At 53.7% G+C, this 16369-nt stretch overlaps 1 protein-coding gene across 4 annotated transcripts in view; it reads left to right on the top strand.

The window, feature by feature from the left end:
* RBM19 (RNA binding motif protein 19) overlaps positions 1-16369 on the top strand; it is a 176820-nt gene that overhangs the window by 100571 nt on the left and 59880 nt on the right. For all 4 annotated transcript variants that reach the window (XM_049865132.1, XM_049865129.1, XM_049865131.1 and 1 more), the window contains exon 22: positions 3029-3134. In XM_049865132.1, the coding sequence (XP_049721089.1) occupies positions 3029-3134 (106 nt within the window). The remainder of the gene's footprint in view (positions 1-3028; positions 3135-16369) is intronic.

The raw sequence follows: 16369 nt of genomic DNA, 5'->3' as shown, positions 1-16369 counted from the left end.
TGTGTGCACATGCGTGTATACACGAACAAGCTGGCTCACCAGAAATGAAACAGGACTAAAAAGAAGCCTGGACAGGGGCAGTTGAGGCCATCAAGGGAGAGGAGACATGTAGCCTCCATGGGCGGAAACGGGAGGCTTGAACACACAGGGCAGAAGGAACTGGGACCCAGCCTGCCCTGCTCCCAGCTCTGTGGTCTTGGGCAAGTCCCTGACCTCTGGGTGTCCGCCAAGGCAATCCTTCCTTCCCTTTTCTGCAGGCAGCTTCGTGCCTCCCCTGGACCTGGCGAGGCCTCAGAAAGAAAATGCCCTTAGCTCATGAAAAGGCCAGTGTCAAACCAGAAGATCGAAGGGAGGTGAAGACTGTGTGGCAGAAACAGAAAACTCGGGCCTGACATCTGATTCGATCAATTCAGACTCTAGCCCTGCTACCTTCTAGCAAGAACCACTGCCCTCTGAGCCTCAGTTGCTTCATCTGTGAAGTGGGGGTGGTAATAATTCATGGTGATGCTGTCTGTATTTCCCCCGTGCGCTAGTTCATTTACCCCCTTCACAGCCCTCTGAGGGTAGGCATAATTTATCGATGGTCGTTATGTTCCTTCCAGGGCGCTTGTTTGCTTGTGGGTTTGTTCCGAAAATATTTTCAGGCATCCCTCTCAGCGAGGCACTTGATTGTCACTGTAGATCCAGCAAGAGACTGTCACAGAGCTGATTTCCAGCCCCAGGGAAGGCAGAGGGTTAAACAAGCCTCACCCCCAGAGCCCTGATGGGGAGCACGCTGTACAGTGCTGGAAGGGGTGTCCCACCCAGCTTAGGCGAGGCCAGGAACACTGCTTGGAGCAAGGGACAGCTAATTGGGGACTGGGCAGGCTGGTGGTGAGCCAGGCAGGAAGACCAGCACTCCCAAAGGTGACTGTGACCATGTCTGCAAACCACCCAGCACGATCCAGGTACATAGTAGGTGCTCACCATGACCCCTACGCTCCCTGCAGCCTTCTCAAAAAACAAACAATAAAAAAAAAAAAAAACTTGCTATGGAGTTGACACCAACTCATGGCAACCGCATACGTGTCAGCATAGAACTGTGCTCCATAGGGCTTTCAGTGGCTGATTTTTTGGAAGGAGATCACCAGGCCTTTCTTTGGAGTTGCCTCTGGGTGGACTCAAACCACCAACTGTTCAGTTAGCACTCGAGCACGTTAACTGTTTGCACCACCCAGGGATTCCAGCCTTCTCATACTGGGTCAGAGTGCCTCCTAACTTGGGTCCTTGTGGCCACCAGATGCACCATCCCCGTGGCCCCAGCGGCTGTCAGAAGAACTTGGAGCCCAAAGAGCATTTATCTCAGTCCCCATCCCTGCCCTCTTGCCCCAAGGCACAGGGCTCCTACGGAAGGAAGAGGCAGGGCTGCCGTGGGCCATGCCGGCCTTTAGATGGCAGAATGAAGCTGGGTTTGCGGGCTTGGCTCATCTCATCTCATCTCATCTCTTCTTGTCTCTCCAGCTTCACCTTCACATCCCCACTTGCCCGTCCCTGGCCCCCTTCAAATCAGCTACGAGCCCACTCCTGCTCACAGTGGGGCCCAGGCAGCCAGGAAGACTGACAGGGCTCCCTGCCCGTCCTCAGTCCTCCCCGGCTCCCTCCACCTCCCTGGGAAGCTGGCCTTGTCCCTGGCTGGCTGGGCTGCCTGCGCAGAGGCACCGGCAGGCCTAGAGTGCCAGGAGGGGGAGCAGAGCTGCCAGGGAGCGCTCCAAGGAGATGTGCAGCTGCGTTTTGAGGCTTCGTGATGCTGCATTTACACACCGGCCTGGCTTCAGAAATTGGGCTGGCAGATGCCTCGTCATGCTGGCGGGGCCACGGGCTAGCACCTTGGATTTAGCTTATATCATTTCATGAGAGCTGATGGCCTTAACTGTGGTTTTTACCGGGTCGGTCTCTGGCCCTGAAACATTCTAGGCTGGTGTGTGCATGTGTGCGCGCCCAAGTGCCTGCAAGTGTGGGTGGATTTTCAAATAAAACAGCACCTCTCTTCAGATGCCGGCAGGCACATTAAATATTTATCAGCAGCAGTTTGTGCCTATATGTTTGATAAATGGACGTGAGGAAGGAGGGGGCGGGGGTGAAACAGGAAAGCGAAAGAGACCCAGAGCAAGCTCAGGCCTTTTGTCCTAGAATTTCCCAAAGATCCTGCCAGAAGGAGAAGAGAGGAGGGGCTGGGGGGTGGCCCAAGGCCTTATTTACCTGTGCGATCCCTGTCAGGAAGAGCCAAGCCATTCTGCTCTCTGGGGCTCTGCCTGACTTGGGCTTAGCAGATAGCAGAAAGAACACTGGGAAGAAAGGAAGCAGGGTTTACAGAGAGGAGCCATGTCACTCGTGTGCACTGAGCTGGCAGAAGTGTCGCGGACCCCAACTCTGGGAGAACGGGCTCCATCCGCCTTGCCCAGCATAGGACTACTCAGATGTGAAAGTGGGCTGGAAGGTCAGGACACTCCACGGAGCCCACATCCAGATCGAGATTGCCACCCAAGCGGCCCCGTTGCCCCAGGCTGAATGCTTCCCTGACCTGGCCACACATGTACAAGGCTGAGTCCCCCCACCAAATATTTACCACCACAGGGACAGGGAGGACAGGTGTCCAGGTCAGTAGGAAAGCCAGCCTCCAGCTGGTAGGAGAGGAACAGAAAATTCTGTCAGCATCTCCAACCTCGTCAGTCCCTCCCTCTCTCCCTGACCAGCGTGATGGCCCAAGCCTGGGAGGAGAAGGCTGTCTATGCCCTGAGCACGTGCCACTGGGGAACAGACACAAGTGTGTGTTTGTGTGTGTGTATGTGTGGACATGTGTGTATGCATGGGCATGTGTGGCATGTGTACATGAATGCGTGTAGGGTATGTGCATATGTGTGGACACATACCTGCATACACATCTCTTTTATCACCCAAAGAGAACCCTGTGTAAGAGTCGGTCCTCCTCCCCCCTCGACCCTCCAGCGGGCCTTGATTCCTAACCTGCGTGTTTTCCCTCTTGTTCCAGCACCTTCGGGGAGCTGAAGACAGTGCGCCTGCCGAAGAAGGTGACCGGGACAGGCGCACACAGAGGCTTCGGCTTTGTTGACTTCCTCACCAAGCAGGATGCGAAGGTGAGACGGTGGCCCGCTGCCTGGCCTCTCAGGGGCTCCATTCCTGCAGGGCTGCTCCCTCTGGCCCTTGTGGGAGGGCGTGAGTGTCGTCACCACGTGCTGTTTGCTCTCATCTCACCACCCCTGCATCCTGGGAAGGAAAAGTCTGGCTCTTTTGTTTGGAGGAGGGGACTGTTTTATACTCTCCCCCTCCCCCCGTTTCACATACGCAGGAATCTGGGTATCAGACTGGAGAAGTTTGAGTGGGTTTCCGGGGCCTCTCTAAGTCAGAGAGAAACTCCTGGGCCGAGGCCCCCAGAGGGCAGCAGAGAGGAAATGCTGTGTGCGTGGGCTCAGAGGAGATCCAGGGGCAAGGGCTGGAAGGGAAGCTACAAGTCACCCAGAGCTGGCCCCTGGTGACACAGCCCTGCCCACACTGTCCCTGCTCATGGCTGGGAGTTGCGGTTTGTGCTGGCTACCTATGAAGACGGTCAGGTAGGTGCCACGTGTACAAGACCGTGTACATGAAGGAACAAAAGTTCCTCCTGGCACCTTCAAGACACCAGGTCACCTTTTATTTTTGAAGCAAGGCAGCGTCTCTGCGTTTTGGCTGGTGCAGCATGACAGGGCTTCATTCTTGCAGTGGGCAATGGGTCCTTGCCCAGCCCAGCAGATCTGGGGGCACCTGCCATGTGAAACTGAGCTCCAGCTGCATCCTGTGGCTGCTCCCCTGGCACGTGGGGCTACAGGTCAGAGTCCAGAGGGAAGGTGCAGTGCCCTGCACAGCGGGGAGCTCTGGCCAAGGGCTGTCATCATGGGTGCCCCTCGATGAGCTGTGTGACATAGCGGCAATCCCCTCTTCCATCCTCGGGGTGAAATAAGGCCATGAGCAGGTCTCAGTAAAGCTGGGCTCTCCTCTGCCTCTGAGGAGACATCTTTTAGGAAGCAGTGTTTCTTGGAATCACACCCTTGGCCTGTAGGGAGTTGGCGTTACAGAAGAACAGTGGGTTGGTCAGCTGTACGGAGCCCAAGGTGACAGCTCAGGGCCACAGCTGTGGCCTTTATGGGCTCTGGGAACACGTGCATGCAGAGACCCCCGCCAGCCACCTTTGTCCTCCACGGGTTCATCAGCCTCTTGAGTTCAAGTGCCTGTTTTGTTGACACGTGGCCACGTCTGTGTGTACATCTGCTTCTTCCCTCTCGCTGACAGCCGTCCCCTCCCTCCTGCTATCTACAGCAGGGCAGTACCCGCGTTGACGGGCCACGGCCTTACACCCAGCATAGGGGCCCTGCATCCCACAGCCCTACACACATATAACAGCCCCTACATCCATCTTGTGGGGGGTCCCCACATCCCACAACCCTTACATCCATTTTGTGGGGGGTCTCTGCACCCCACAGCCCCTACATGCATCTCGTGGTCGGGTGTCCCCACATCCCACAGCCCCTACACCCCTCTTGGTGGGTCCCCGCATCTCATGCCTTACGTCCATCTTGTGGAGTCCCTGCATTCCACAGCCATTACACCCATCTTTGGGGGAGTCCTATGTCGGCTCAGAGGGAGGCAGTGCACGGCCACAGTTTGGGGCGCAGGCTCTTCCTGAGAGCAGATCAGTTCCCGCTGCCTGCTCTGGGCCTAGTTTCCTCATCTTTAAAACGGGAATGACGCCAGTGCCACTGTCCCAGGGCTCAGTTAGATGATATGCAGGAGCACTTAGCACCAGTCCTATCGCCTGCATACAGTGAGCACTCAGTACGTGTTCACGGTTCCTGCTTACCTCCACCAGCCCTGTCCACAGAGAGGAGGGGCATGCAGGGTCTGTTGGGCTAGGCGGTGAGGGTGTAGAACCATCATCATCTTTTGCACCTGGGGTTCCTGCATAAGATTGTGATTGGGGGCAGAATGCAGGGAAGGGGGGCAGACTCCCTGCTTCTTAGAAATGTCTCCTATTAAGGGCCAGCGTAGCCTAGGGGTTAGGACACAAACGCTGACGTCCAACTGCCTGAGTTTGAATCCCAGCGTGGGCAAGTCGTGTACGTCCTGTGTGCCTCAACTTTCCCCCTTATAAAATGCTAGTAGGACTTTCCTTATCGAACTGGGAGGTTTGGCTGAGGTAATTTTCTCAGAACCAGGCCTGGCACCTGTGAGCTCTGTCTGTTAGCTGTGATGAGGAGGATGATGGTGGCGGTGACGATGGTGATGATCTAAAAATAACAAGGCTGTGGGGAAGGAGAGCCCTGGTGGCTCAGTGGTTAAGAGCCACAGCTGCTAACCAAAAGGTCAGCAGTTCAAATCCACCAGCCACTCCTTGGAAACGCTGTGGGGCAGTTCTACTCTGTCCTGTAGGGTGCCTGTGAGTCAGAATCTGCTCGACAGCCATGGGTTATGGATTGGGTGGGGAAGGGGCATTGAAAAAAGGCTTCAGAGTTTCTTCCACTGGAAGCCAGTAGCCTCTTTCCACAGCCACGTTAATGTCTAAGGGACAAGACGGTTAGATCAGGTGTGGGCTCCCAGCCCAGTGATTTCCACATTGCAGTAAGTACAGTCTTATTCAGAACCACAGAACAGAAGGCGGGTTCTCAGGCAGACAAGGCAATCTGCCTCACTGAGGCCGCACCAAGTGCCCAACCGGCCAGTCCTCAGCCCAGCGTCTAGCACAGCACACTGATGATTGATGGAGGTGGCTCCTCCTGCCTCCACCCTCCCCTCCCTTCCATTCTGGGCTCCAGGAGAAGAAAGGGCAGCCGAGGACAACGAGAACTCAACCACGGCCCCTTGCCTCCGCCAGGCCTGGCTCCAGAGCTATTTCTGGCTCCACCATCACTGCTCTCCCTCCCAGCACAAGGGCGTGGGCCCTTTGTGCCAGCCACCAAGCACACTGTCTTCCTTAAGGCACGAGCCCACCACGCTGATCTCTCCTGCAAAGATCCCCTTGCTCTTTTCGCCTCCAGGAAGCCGCCGTTGCTTCTTCCCTCTCCTTCTCCCAATCTGAAGAAGTTTATTGTTTTCTGAGTGGAACAGGTAGCACTCTGCACTGACCCACAGAAGACGGCACTGCAAGCAGTGAATAGAATTCTGAATATTGTAAACAGCTAGCTGGCTCGAGGGTGGGCGTGCGTTTGAAGAGAGACAGCTATACCGCCGGAGACACTGAGTAAAAAACCTCAGGGCTCTTTCTTTATCTCAGCAGAAGGCAAGAGGGAGAACCCCAGGGCTGGTAGGGGAGCTGCTGGGATCCCTAGTTTCTGTGCAAGCACGCCCTAAGTCTTTCTCCTTCTGAAGCACTCTGGGGAAGGAGACCTCCTTTAGAAGCCTTTCCCAGGGTTTGATTTAACCCTGACCCATTTGAATTCCTTACTAGGATTCTAATTCCATCTCTAGTCATGGTGCCCTCAATGGAGAGTCAGTTGCTGATCTTGGCTTTGGCGTTCAACAACCTCTTGAGCCAGGAGATCTAAGCCGGGGAGGGGGGTTGGGGTTGGGTAGCACAGAAGGTTTGCACTTGACTACCTTCCTGGTGGTGCCGTGGTTAAGAACTTGGCTGCTAACCAAAAGGTCGGCAGTTCAAATCCACCAGCCGCTCCTTGAAAATCCCGTGGGGCAGTTCTACTCTGTCCTGTAGAGTCACCATGAGTCGAAATCGACTCACTGGCAGTGAGTTTGGTTTTTGGTTTGGCTTACTTACCTGAAGGTTGGCAGTTCAAACTTCCCAATGGTGCCACAGAAGAAAGGCCTGGCAGTCTGCTTCTGTAAAGATTACAACCAAGAAAACCCTACGGAGCTCAGTTCTACTCAGTAACAAACACACCGGGGTCACTGTGAGTCAGAATCGACTTGATGGCTGCAAGTTTTGAGGGCGCAGGCAAGCAGTCCTCAGATGGGGGAAAAGATGAAGGGGAGTGGGCAGATATTAGGGGAGAGAGGTAGGAAGGAGTAAAAACTAATTATTGTCCCTAGAGGCTGGAAAGCAGTGGAGAAATGATTGGTTTCTGGGAGGGGCCAATTCTGGAGCTCAAACCAGGTATCTTGACTCCCAATACAGTGCCCTTTCCCCAGTGCCAGCCAGTCTACCTTGCCAACTGGCAGGGGATAGGAGCATTAGGGTCCAATCAATTCCTGAGAGTGTCCCTTCCACACTCCAGTCTCTGCTCTGGCTGTAAACACGGGCTGTCTCTGCTCTCCAAACTCAGGACCTCACACCTTCTGACCTGCCGCCCCAGGTCCTGTGTTCCATCTCACACACCGGGGGCTCTGTAATCCAGCAGGCCCCTTCCAGATCAAGCCCACACTCCCAAACTGGAAGAATCCTCGTGAGACGCTCCACACAGGCCATCGTGGCCAAGCTCAGAGTAACCAGGCAACTGAAAAGAATAGCACGAGGCTCCGCAATCGCACGGCTTTGTGTGTGACATGTTCCCTGCACGTATGTTGTCTCCACCAGCCTCACAGCAGCCCACTCTGCAGAGCGGCTCCCGCCCCATCGCCCGGAGCAGTTGTTAAGCTCCATCTCTCCATCCCCAAGGATTGATGAGAGGCCCAGCCCCGGCCGTGTTTCTGAGATGGTGTGACAAACTGGGCGACGGACATGGCCATCTGCCCTCGTCACAGGCTCGTGAGAGGCAGGGTGGATGAGCTGGCACATTTTCCCCACCTAGGACGTTTTCTCAGGCCCTCATGTCCCAGGCAGTAAATGTCAGCCCCTCTGAAAGTGCTGGTGTTATCTGAACCTCCAGGTGTGATGAGCCAGCATTTTTCAAAGCACCTTCCCATGTCGTGGAAGGATCAAGGGCCAAGGTTGGCAAGGGAAGGAGGCTAGAGAAGGTGCCTGAAGAGAGGAAGACTTGAAAGCATCCCAGGTCACCTGGGTCTGCCCTTATGGGCACTGCTGTGTGCAGCCTCACAGGCGTCATGTGGCTCTTTGGGCCATGGTGATGTTTCTGAAAGAACAGTATCTTTGAGGAGAGTTAAAAATATATATATATATATTGACTTCTGAGAGCCCATCTTTGGCTGAGAGGTGCCAGGCATTTGCATACAGAAGCTTTAATCCCCATAGGGCTCTAGGAGTTAGGTGGTAGCAGGCTGTTTCTCAGCTGAGGAAACTGAGGCTCAAAGGGATGAAGTCACGTGCCCAAGGTTACACAGCTAGTACTTGGCAGAGCTGGTAACCCCCACGGGTCACTCTGATTCCAAAGCCCACATACTCGGGAATCCCTCCCTTTCTTCCTTCCTTCAGTTATTCACTTAAATCGAATGCCACCTCTGTTCCAAGCACTGTGCCAGCGCCTCCTCTTTCCACCACATCTGTCCTCTCTCTCCTAGCCCTAATACCTCACTCAAAGGGACTCACCAATCAGAGACATTTGGGAGATAGGCCAAGGCTGTCCTTGAAAACAGGTCTTGGGGGCAGGGCGGGGGTGAAATCTCCTCCCAGCCTCCGTAGATGTCTGTAGCAGCCCCCGTGACACACACTGAGGATGGTGGTGGTTCACTGGTAGAATTCCCACCTTCCAGGGACACCCAGCTTCAAGTCCCAGCCAGCGCACCTCACGCGTAGCCACCACCTGTCAGGGAAGGCTTGGGTGTTGCTATGATGCTGTACAGGTTTCAGCAGAGCTTCCAGGCTAAGAATAGGAAGAAAGGCCTCGTGATCTACTTCCAGAATCCAGCCAAAGAAAATCCTATGGATCCAACGATCTGATCCACAACCGATTGTGGGGATGACGCAAGACTGGACAGCATTTCGTTTTGTGGTGCGTGGGGTCACCGTGAGTCGGGGGCCGACGTGACAGCAGCTAACCATAATACCAGCCAGCACAAACTGCTGTGCCATTTCTCAGCCCTCCCCGGCCCCAAGTGCAGCACCATCGCAGCATCCTACCTGGGCAGGTGATCTAGGGATTCCCAGCTAGGTGTGCCCGTCGCCATTGGCTGTCAGGCCACCAATAGCCACTGGGATTCCATTTAGAAAACACCGCCTTCTCTCTCCCTACCCAGTCCCAGCTGGGCATGGAGGAAGCAAGGAAGGGCACCGTGGAAGAGAAAGCCCAGAAAGGAAGGACTTGCAGCTCAGAAACCAGGATATTAATTTTTTTTTCCCCATGCAGGCGCCTTTAATGTTTTTTCTTCCCTGTGCCTGCCGCTCCTTTGTACTTTTGCAGTTGCAGCTGTTTTTATTTGCCGCCGCTGCTGTTGTTTTAAAAGGTCTATTTTCACATGGAATGTTATCCAATTAGCAGAGCAATGTGTTGGCTTAAATAAACACTTGGGGGGAGCCGGCAGTCGGGAGACACGGCGGCTGTTGGCGTTGGCAGGCAGAGCTGTTCTCACTGCGGTAAACAACCACAGCTTTAATTGTAGGGTTGCACTTGTTAATTTTTCCTTTCTCATTTCTTACTTTTCCGAGGGAGGAGTTAGAGGGAAGGATGTGGACCCAACGCCCAGGCCCACCCCAGGTGGGGCGCCAGTGAGTGTCTTCTAGGGGCTTTCATCAGGCCCTATGAAGAAGAATGTTGTCCAGCACCTATGGCCTTCACCTTGCAGGTTTCACCAGAACAAAGCCCATGGTGGAGAAGCAGCTGGTAATGACTCTTGTTGTTAGGTGCCATCGAGTCAATTCTGACTCATGGCAACCCCATGTGACAGAGTAAAACTGCCCTATAGAGTTTCTTGATATAATGTTTACGAGAGCAGATCTCCAGGTCTTTCTCCTGTGGAGCTACTGGGTGAGTTTGAACCGCCAACCTTTCAGTTAGCTTAACTGTTGTGCCACCAGGGCTCCTTGTTGACCATGGAAGAGACGGGCAAAGCTTCTTGAGGGCAGGTATGGTACAGTGACCTCCTGGTTGGGTGCCTGGGACACTGCACTGGAAACAGTCGCCATCAGATTATCAATGGTGTGTGCTTAGCCCGTGGTTGCTTGAGTGCAGGGAGTGAGGAGGGGACGGTCACCACAGTGCCCATGGGAATGCAGCCAGGGCCTGGAAGGGTCATTGCCTCACGGAGATGAGAAAGCCAAAAGCCGTGAGTGTGTACATCCCTAGACCTCGTACTGGGGAGAGGCAGTGCTGCACAGTAGTCGGCACTGTGGCCTGTGGACAAGGACCTGTGTGAACTCGTACAAGCAACTTCACACCCTGAGCCTCAGGAAATAGTAACACTGTCCTGGAGGCAAGGTGAAGTTTAAATGGAATATTGTTGGCATTGGGTGCCACCAAGTTGATTCCGACTCATAGTGACCCCATGTGACAGAGTAGAACTGCCCCACCAGGTTTCCTAGGCTGTCATCTTTACTGGAGCAGAGCGCCAGGTCTTTTCTCCTGCAGAGCGGCTGGTGGGTTCAAACTGCCGACCTTTCAGTTAGCAGCGGAGCACTCAACTGTTGCACCACCAGAGTCTCTTTAAATGGAATAAACAAAACCAAACCCGTTGCTGTCAGGTCGATTCCGACTCATAGCAACCCTATAGCACAGGGTAGAATTGCCCCATAGGGTTTCCAAGGAGCGCCTGGTAGATTCAAACTGCCAACCATTTGGTTAGCGGCCGTAGCCCTTAACCACTGCACCACCAGGGTTAAATGGAATAATGGGTAAAAAGCTTAACACAGGCCAGGGTGCCAAAGTGGCCGAGGCAGCAGTGTGCGTCCGGCCCTGCAGTTGGATCATAGGAATCTATTCATTGTTCTCTGTCTCCCAAGACGTTAACTGGAAGCAAATTCAGAAATTGGGGTTTTGTCCCCACTTTTCTGTTCAGACATGTGTGTGTATGTGTGTGTGTGTTCATGTGTCTGCATGTGTCTACCGGGGCATGTGCACATGTGAGTGTGTGTACTTGTGTGTGCACGTATATGTGTACACACACACCCCCCATTTGTTTATATGTGTTCACGTGTCTGCACATATGTGCACGTGTGAGTGTGTGTACATGTTTGTGCGTGAGTGGGTGTGAGTGTGCCTTAATCCAAGGGTTTTGCCGCGTTCCTGTCATCAGCGCCCGGGGATAGAAGATGTGTTTTGAACGTGGACTTTGCATTTTGAGGCAGGGACTTGGGCTCAGCCGGCAAGTATATGAGCTGGGAACCTGGGTGAGGCCAAGCCGCGGTCCTCAGATGCCTCATATATCCCCTTGATACCCTGAGTAGAACAGCGCCACAATGCAGCCCTCTGCTTCCTGCATCCATCTGTGCCTCTGTGTGGGCCCCCGCCTCCCCAGCCCCTTGGAGATCAGAGAGGGAGACGAGGCTTCTCTGCAGTGAGCACTTGTCTTCGTTTCTGATTTCTCAGGCAGCCAGTGCAAGTTATCGAGAAAGCTAAAAACCCCAGCAAGTTGGACACCCTTTCTCCCTTTTAACAGCATTAATTTAAAAAATACATAAGTAAAAACTATACCACCAATGGCAACAGGAGCACGAGTCAGGCCCTTACCGTGTGCCAGGCACTGGTTTAAAGGAATATTCGTCCTCTCATTTTTTCCTCCCAGCAGCCCCACATGGGCCCAGGGCCTCCAAGTTGCAGTGGAGGAAGCAGAGACTGACTGACCAGGCCACATGGTAGGAAGGGGCAGGGCCACAGGCTGCACCCAGCTCTGGAGCCACAAACCTCACTAGGCCACCCATCTTGTCACCTCATGGCTTCAGAACCTTGGTATCCTGAGATTGTGCCTTTTGTCCCCATTGATATTTTACCTCTCCCAGGAGTCCTGTAATCTTGGAGAGGTCAGAGGTGGCATCTCACCTTTATACCTGCTAGTTTAGTGTTTGCCCCAGGTAAGTCCTCCAGGGATGTTGAGGTGAGTTGAATTAAGATGAGTGAGTGAGTGGATGAATGAATGAAGGAAGGAGGGGGAGATTTATTTGAAAGGCTTTAGCCACCACAGCCAGGAATGGGCCCCCAGGTGTTTCTCTGGAAACTCACCTCAGCTCTGCAGTATCATTTCTGGGAGTGGACTGAGGGACAAGGTGCAGGCCAGCAGGAGGAGCCCTGTATTATGCAGAGAGCTTGGCCTATTCCAGCAGCTCACCATGTGGAGCCAGAAGAGCTGACAAGCTTTGCTGAGAGCTTGCCTCAGGAACTCTGGGAGCGTCATGACAGGGAAGAAGAGAATTCGTTCCTCAGAGCACAGGGGTCATCGTCCCTGGGGAGACAACCCAAAATACGTCCTTGCTCTCATATTCCCTGTCTTCATCCCAGGGGCACAGACCATCCTCTCAGAAGTCACAGCCCTCGGTGTTCAACCACCTCACCAGAGAGAAAGACCCAGGCCCCCGGGATACCAACGGGGCCCAAGCACCTGTCCCCTTTGCTTGGCAGTGGTGCTCATGGGCATGCGTGGTCATCCTTGGCCAGCCTAGACCAGGTTTCCTAACAGGTGCTGGGGGCACAGAGGGTTTGGGACAGGCCGCATTTCTGTTGTCAGACAGACTGAGCATCTACGAGATTCGCAGCCACGGTCTCTGAAGAGGCAGCTCCTTCCTGGCCATTCCCTAGAACAGAGGGCCAAGAGGTATGCCGGGATGTGGAACCTAGAGCCAGGGTCCCATCCTCATCTCTGCCCACAGCACATGGCCCCATGGGAGGGGGGCCCTGCCAACGGCACTGAGAGGGCTTTTGTTGCCAGGAGGAGGAAGCCGTCTCCAGGGAGAGCTGTGGAAAGATCAGGCCAGAGCCATGCTGGCAGATTTCCAGTGCCTTCCCTGCTCCTGAAGATGGCAGCCAGCCCTGGTCACAGTCTGCCTGCAGCCAGCATCCCCTAGCAGGCTAGCAGGCTTCCTTCCAGGGGAACGTGGAAAAGGTGGCCAGAGACCAGGGCCCCAAGAAAGCATGCTCCTGGGACAGCTGAGGCAGAGACCACACGACAGTGCCCACTCAACTCCAGAGACACCTACTGAGAGCTGTCCTGGATGGGTGGGTCTCACAGTCTGTGAGCAGGGCCAAGGCAAGGGGCCTGCCCGCAGAGCAGCAAGTCCATCTGTCCTATCAAGACAAAGAGGCTTCAGGCAGGAAACAGAACCTGCCCCCAGATGGTTCAGATGAAGAGATTTATGGAGGGGTAAATTAGGCTAGGGGCAGTGATGGTTTAGAATTTTCACCTTCCATACAGGAGTTCTGAGTTCGATTCCCGGCCAGTGCACTTCATGCCCAACCGCACCTGTCTGTCAGTGGAGGCCTGAGTGTTGCTATGATACTGAACAGGTTTCAACAGAACTTCCAGACTAAGGCGAACCAGTAGGAAAGACCTGGCAATCTTCTTCCAAAAATCAGCCAGTGAAAACCCTATGGATTATAATGGTTTGATCCACAACCAGAAGGTATGAAGGCCTGGAGGTAAATTGTATGGAGGCCGAAAGGAAAAGTAAGAAAGAACTTGACCTGTATACAGACCTTGGCCAGGGCCTCGATCTTCTCTTCATTAAAATGGAAAAGTAATAACTATTCTCAAGGGTAGATTGAGGTCTTATGCTTGGACTTCTCGGGAACCCAGGAGATCCATGTTTCACAATAAGAAAACCCTTTTACGGGATTTGGTAAGGAGCAAAGGACCAGGAATGACTGCCCTCCGCTTCCTCTTTGGAGACCCCCCAGCCTTCACCTCCCCCTCCCCTCATGTGCTAGTCCCGAGCTGAACACTGGGCATGCTGAGAGGGACCAGGTCCTGTGGCCGTGTTGGTAGGACCATGCCATGCCTGGAGCTAAAGTTAGAAAACCTCTCTGGAGAGAAGGCGGGGGGTGGATTTCTGGGTCAGGTGTGGACAGAGACTAGGGAGTGAGGCTGAGGCCTGCGGCTGCACTGCCCCTCGGTGCCTGTGCTTCAGCCCGAAGGCCCCTTGAGGCCCAAGGCTGTGTATTCCTCCCCTCTCTCCCCCGAGCACTTCCTAGGATGCCTCAAATATAACAAGCTCTCATTACGCTCTTTTAATGAAACATAATTACACTGGATTAGCAAAGGCCAATTTTAGCCTCAAATCGCTGTCCTTGCGCTGCCTGCGACAGTTTGAGGCCACCACATCCTAGCCACCAAGGCAGTGGGCACTTGGGAATGCAGCCTGATTTCCTATTAACCTGCGGGGACTCGAACCCGGAAGGGTAATGCTGCTATTTTTGGAGAACCATAGACTGTGCTCTCACTTGAAATACAAAAGCTCTTTTGTGTCCTACCTACCATTATTCCCAAGCTCTCACGTGAAAATGGGAAGTCAGGGACATACATAATAATAATAGCCAACATTTAGCGAGACTGATTATGTGCCAGGCAGTGTTCTAAATATTAGACTCAACCGTTCATTGAATGTTCCCAGCAATTCTTTGTTGCCACCCCTCTTGAACACAGGAAGATACCAAGGTTCAGAGGAGGTGACCCACTTGGCTGAGATCACACAGCTAGTAAGTGATGGAACTGGGATTTGAACCAAGGTAGCCCTGCTCCAGAGCCCACAGTCTTAACCACTGTGCTGGAGAGGCCCAGAGCAAGGAGGTGAGAATTTGTGAGCGGTAACATGGGAGGCCACCACCAGTCTGTCAGTTTGTCATACCATGATGGTTTGCATGTTGCTGTGGTGCTGGGAGCCATGCCACCGGTATTTCAAATACCAGGAGGATCACCTGTGGTGGACAGGTTTCAGCGAAGCTTCCAGACTAAGATAGACTAGGAAGAAAGGCCTGGTGGTCTGATTCCAAAAATTAGCCCTATGGATCACAACAGAACATTGTCCAGCTCTCTTGCTTTGGACCTGTCATCAGGAGGATCAGTCGCTAGAGGAGGAGGACATCATGGTTGGTGAAGTAGAGGGCCAGCGAGGGCAAGGGCAACCCTTGGTGGGATGGACTGGCACTGTAGCCACAGCGATGGACTCGAACATGCCAGCAATCGTAAGGATGGCGCAGGACGAAGCAGCGTTTCATCCCGTTGTACATGGAGTCGCCATGAGTTGGAGCCATCTCAGTGGCAGCCATCTATCTCAATCTAATGTCAGAGTGACGCTGTGAGAGGGGATTTTTAGTGACCCCTACGATGGATGGAGAACTTCCCAGGCCTTCTGTGGCACTAGACTGGGGAACGAGTTTCCAAGGGTAAGAAAAGAATAAAAAATCTGACAACCAAGTCAGAGCAGCGTGGGTTGGAGCACTTCACCCGGGCCCTGCCAGGGCCTGTTGTTCCGTTTTGCTAAATTTGGGTTCGGTACATGCCAGATGCCACCCCCTGGCCGCCCCCACCCCACCCGTGTCCCTGGGACCACAGCTTCTCAGGGACCCTGGCACCAGGATGGAATCCCCACCACTCCAGATGCCCTGCCAGCTCCTCTCCCCCATCTTAAAGCCCCGGCTCCCCATCAGGCCGCTTCCTTGCCTCGCCAGCTGAGAACGCGTGTGTTTTCAAGCTCTGAATGGGCCATCTCGGCTTGGAGTCCAGATGCAGTTTTATAGCCACGTGGCAAAAAGCTCAGTAGCTCTGCTGGCAGTCAGGAGTTTTTTTAAATTAAGGTTAAAAAAAAAGGAGGAAGAAAAAGTTTCCTGCAACTGGCCTTTCTGGGAAAAGCACGGAAGGGAACAAAGCATGTCTTTCATTTGGCCACGCATCTGGCTGTTAAAAGCTACGGGCCCCGCCCAACACCCTCCCCAGCCCTTCAGAGTCTGCAGTTTGAATATCCCCTTTGTGCTGGCCACCGTGCTCATTGCATTAAAGTCACATGTGAGCCCCATTTGACAGATGTGGAAACTGAGGCTCAGAGTGGGGCAGATGACTTACCCAAGGTCACACTGCAGTTGAGGGCCAGAGGTGGTTCAGGTCCAGTCTAGCATCACCCTGTTAGTGCCTCCTTAAAGGCACAAAGAAGCCAAAGGGATACATCCCTTCCTCAGACCAGGTGGTGCTTCCTGCCCTGCAGGAAGGGAGGGAAAGCCTTCCAGTGCTGACCGTGCCTGCCACCTAAAAAACCAAGTCCCGTCAAGTCGATTGCCACTCATGGCAACCTTGTGTGTCAGAGTGGAGCTGTGCTCCATAGGGTTTCCAATGGCTGATTTTTCAGAACTAGGTTGCCAGGCCTTTCTTCTGAGGTGCCTCTAGGTAGATTCGAACTTCCAACCTTTCAGTTAGCAGCTGAGCACATTAACCATTTGTACTACCCAGGGACTCCTGTTTTTGTTGTTTTCTTAGATGCCATCAAGTCTATTTTTGACTCAGCAACACAGTATGACAAAGTAGAACTGTCCCTTAGGGTTTTCTAGGCTGTAATCTTTACACGAGCAGATCACCAGGTCTT

This window comes from Elephas maximus, chromosome 22 (assembly GCF_024166365.1).
Source record: "Elephas maximus indicus isolate mEleMax1 chromosome 22, mEleMax1 primary haplotype, whole genome shotgun sequence".
In the NCBI taxonomy this organism is placed as follows: domain Eukaryota; kingdom Metazoa; phylum Chordata; class Mammalia; order Proboscidea; family Elephantidae; genus Elephas; species Elephas maximus.
Note: the sequence above shows the minus strand (reverse complement) of the source record. Positions and strands in the feature narration are given on the sequence as shown.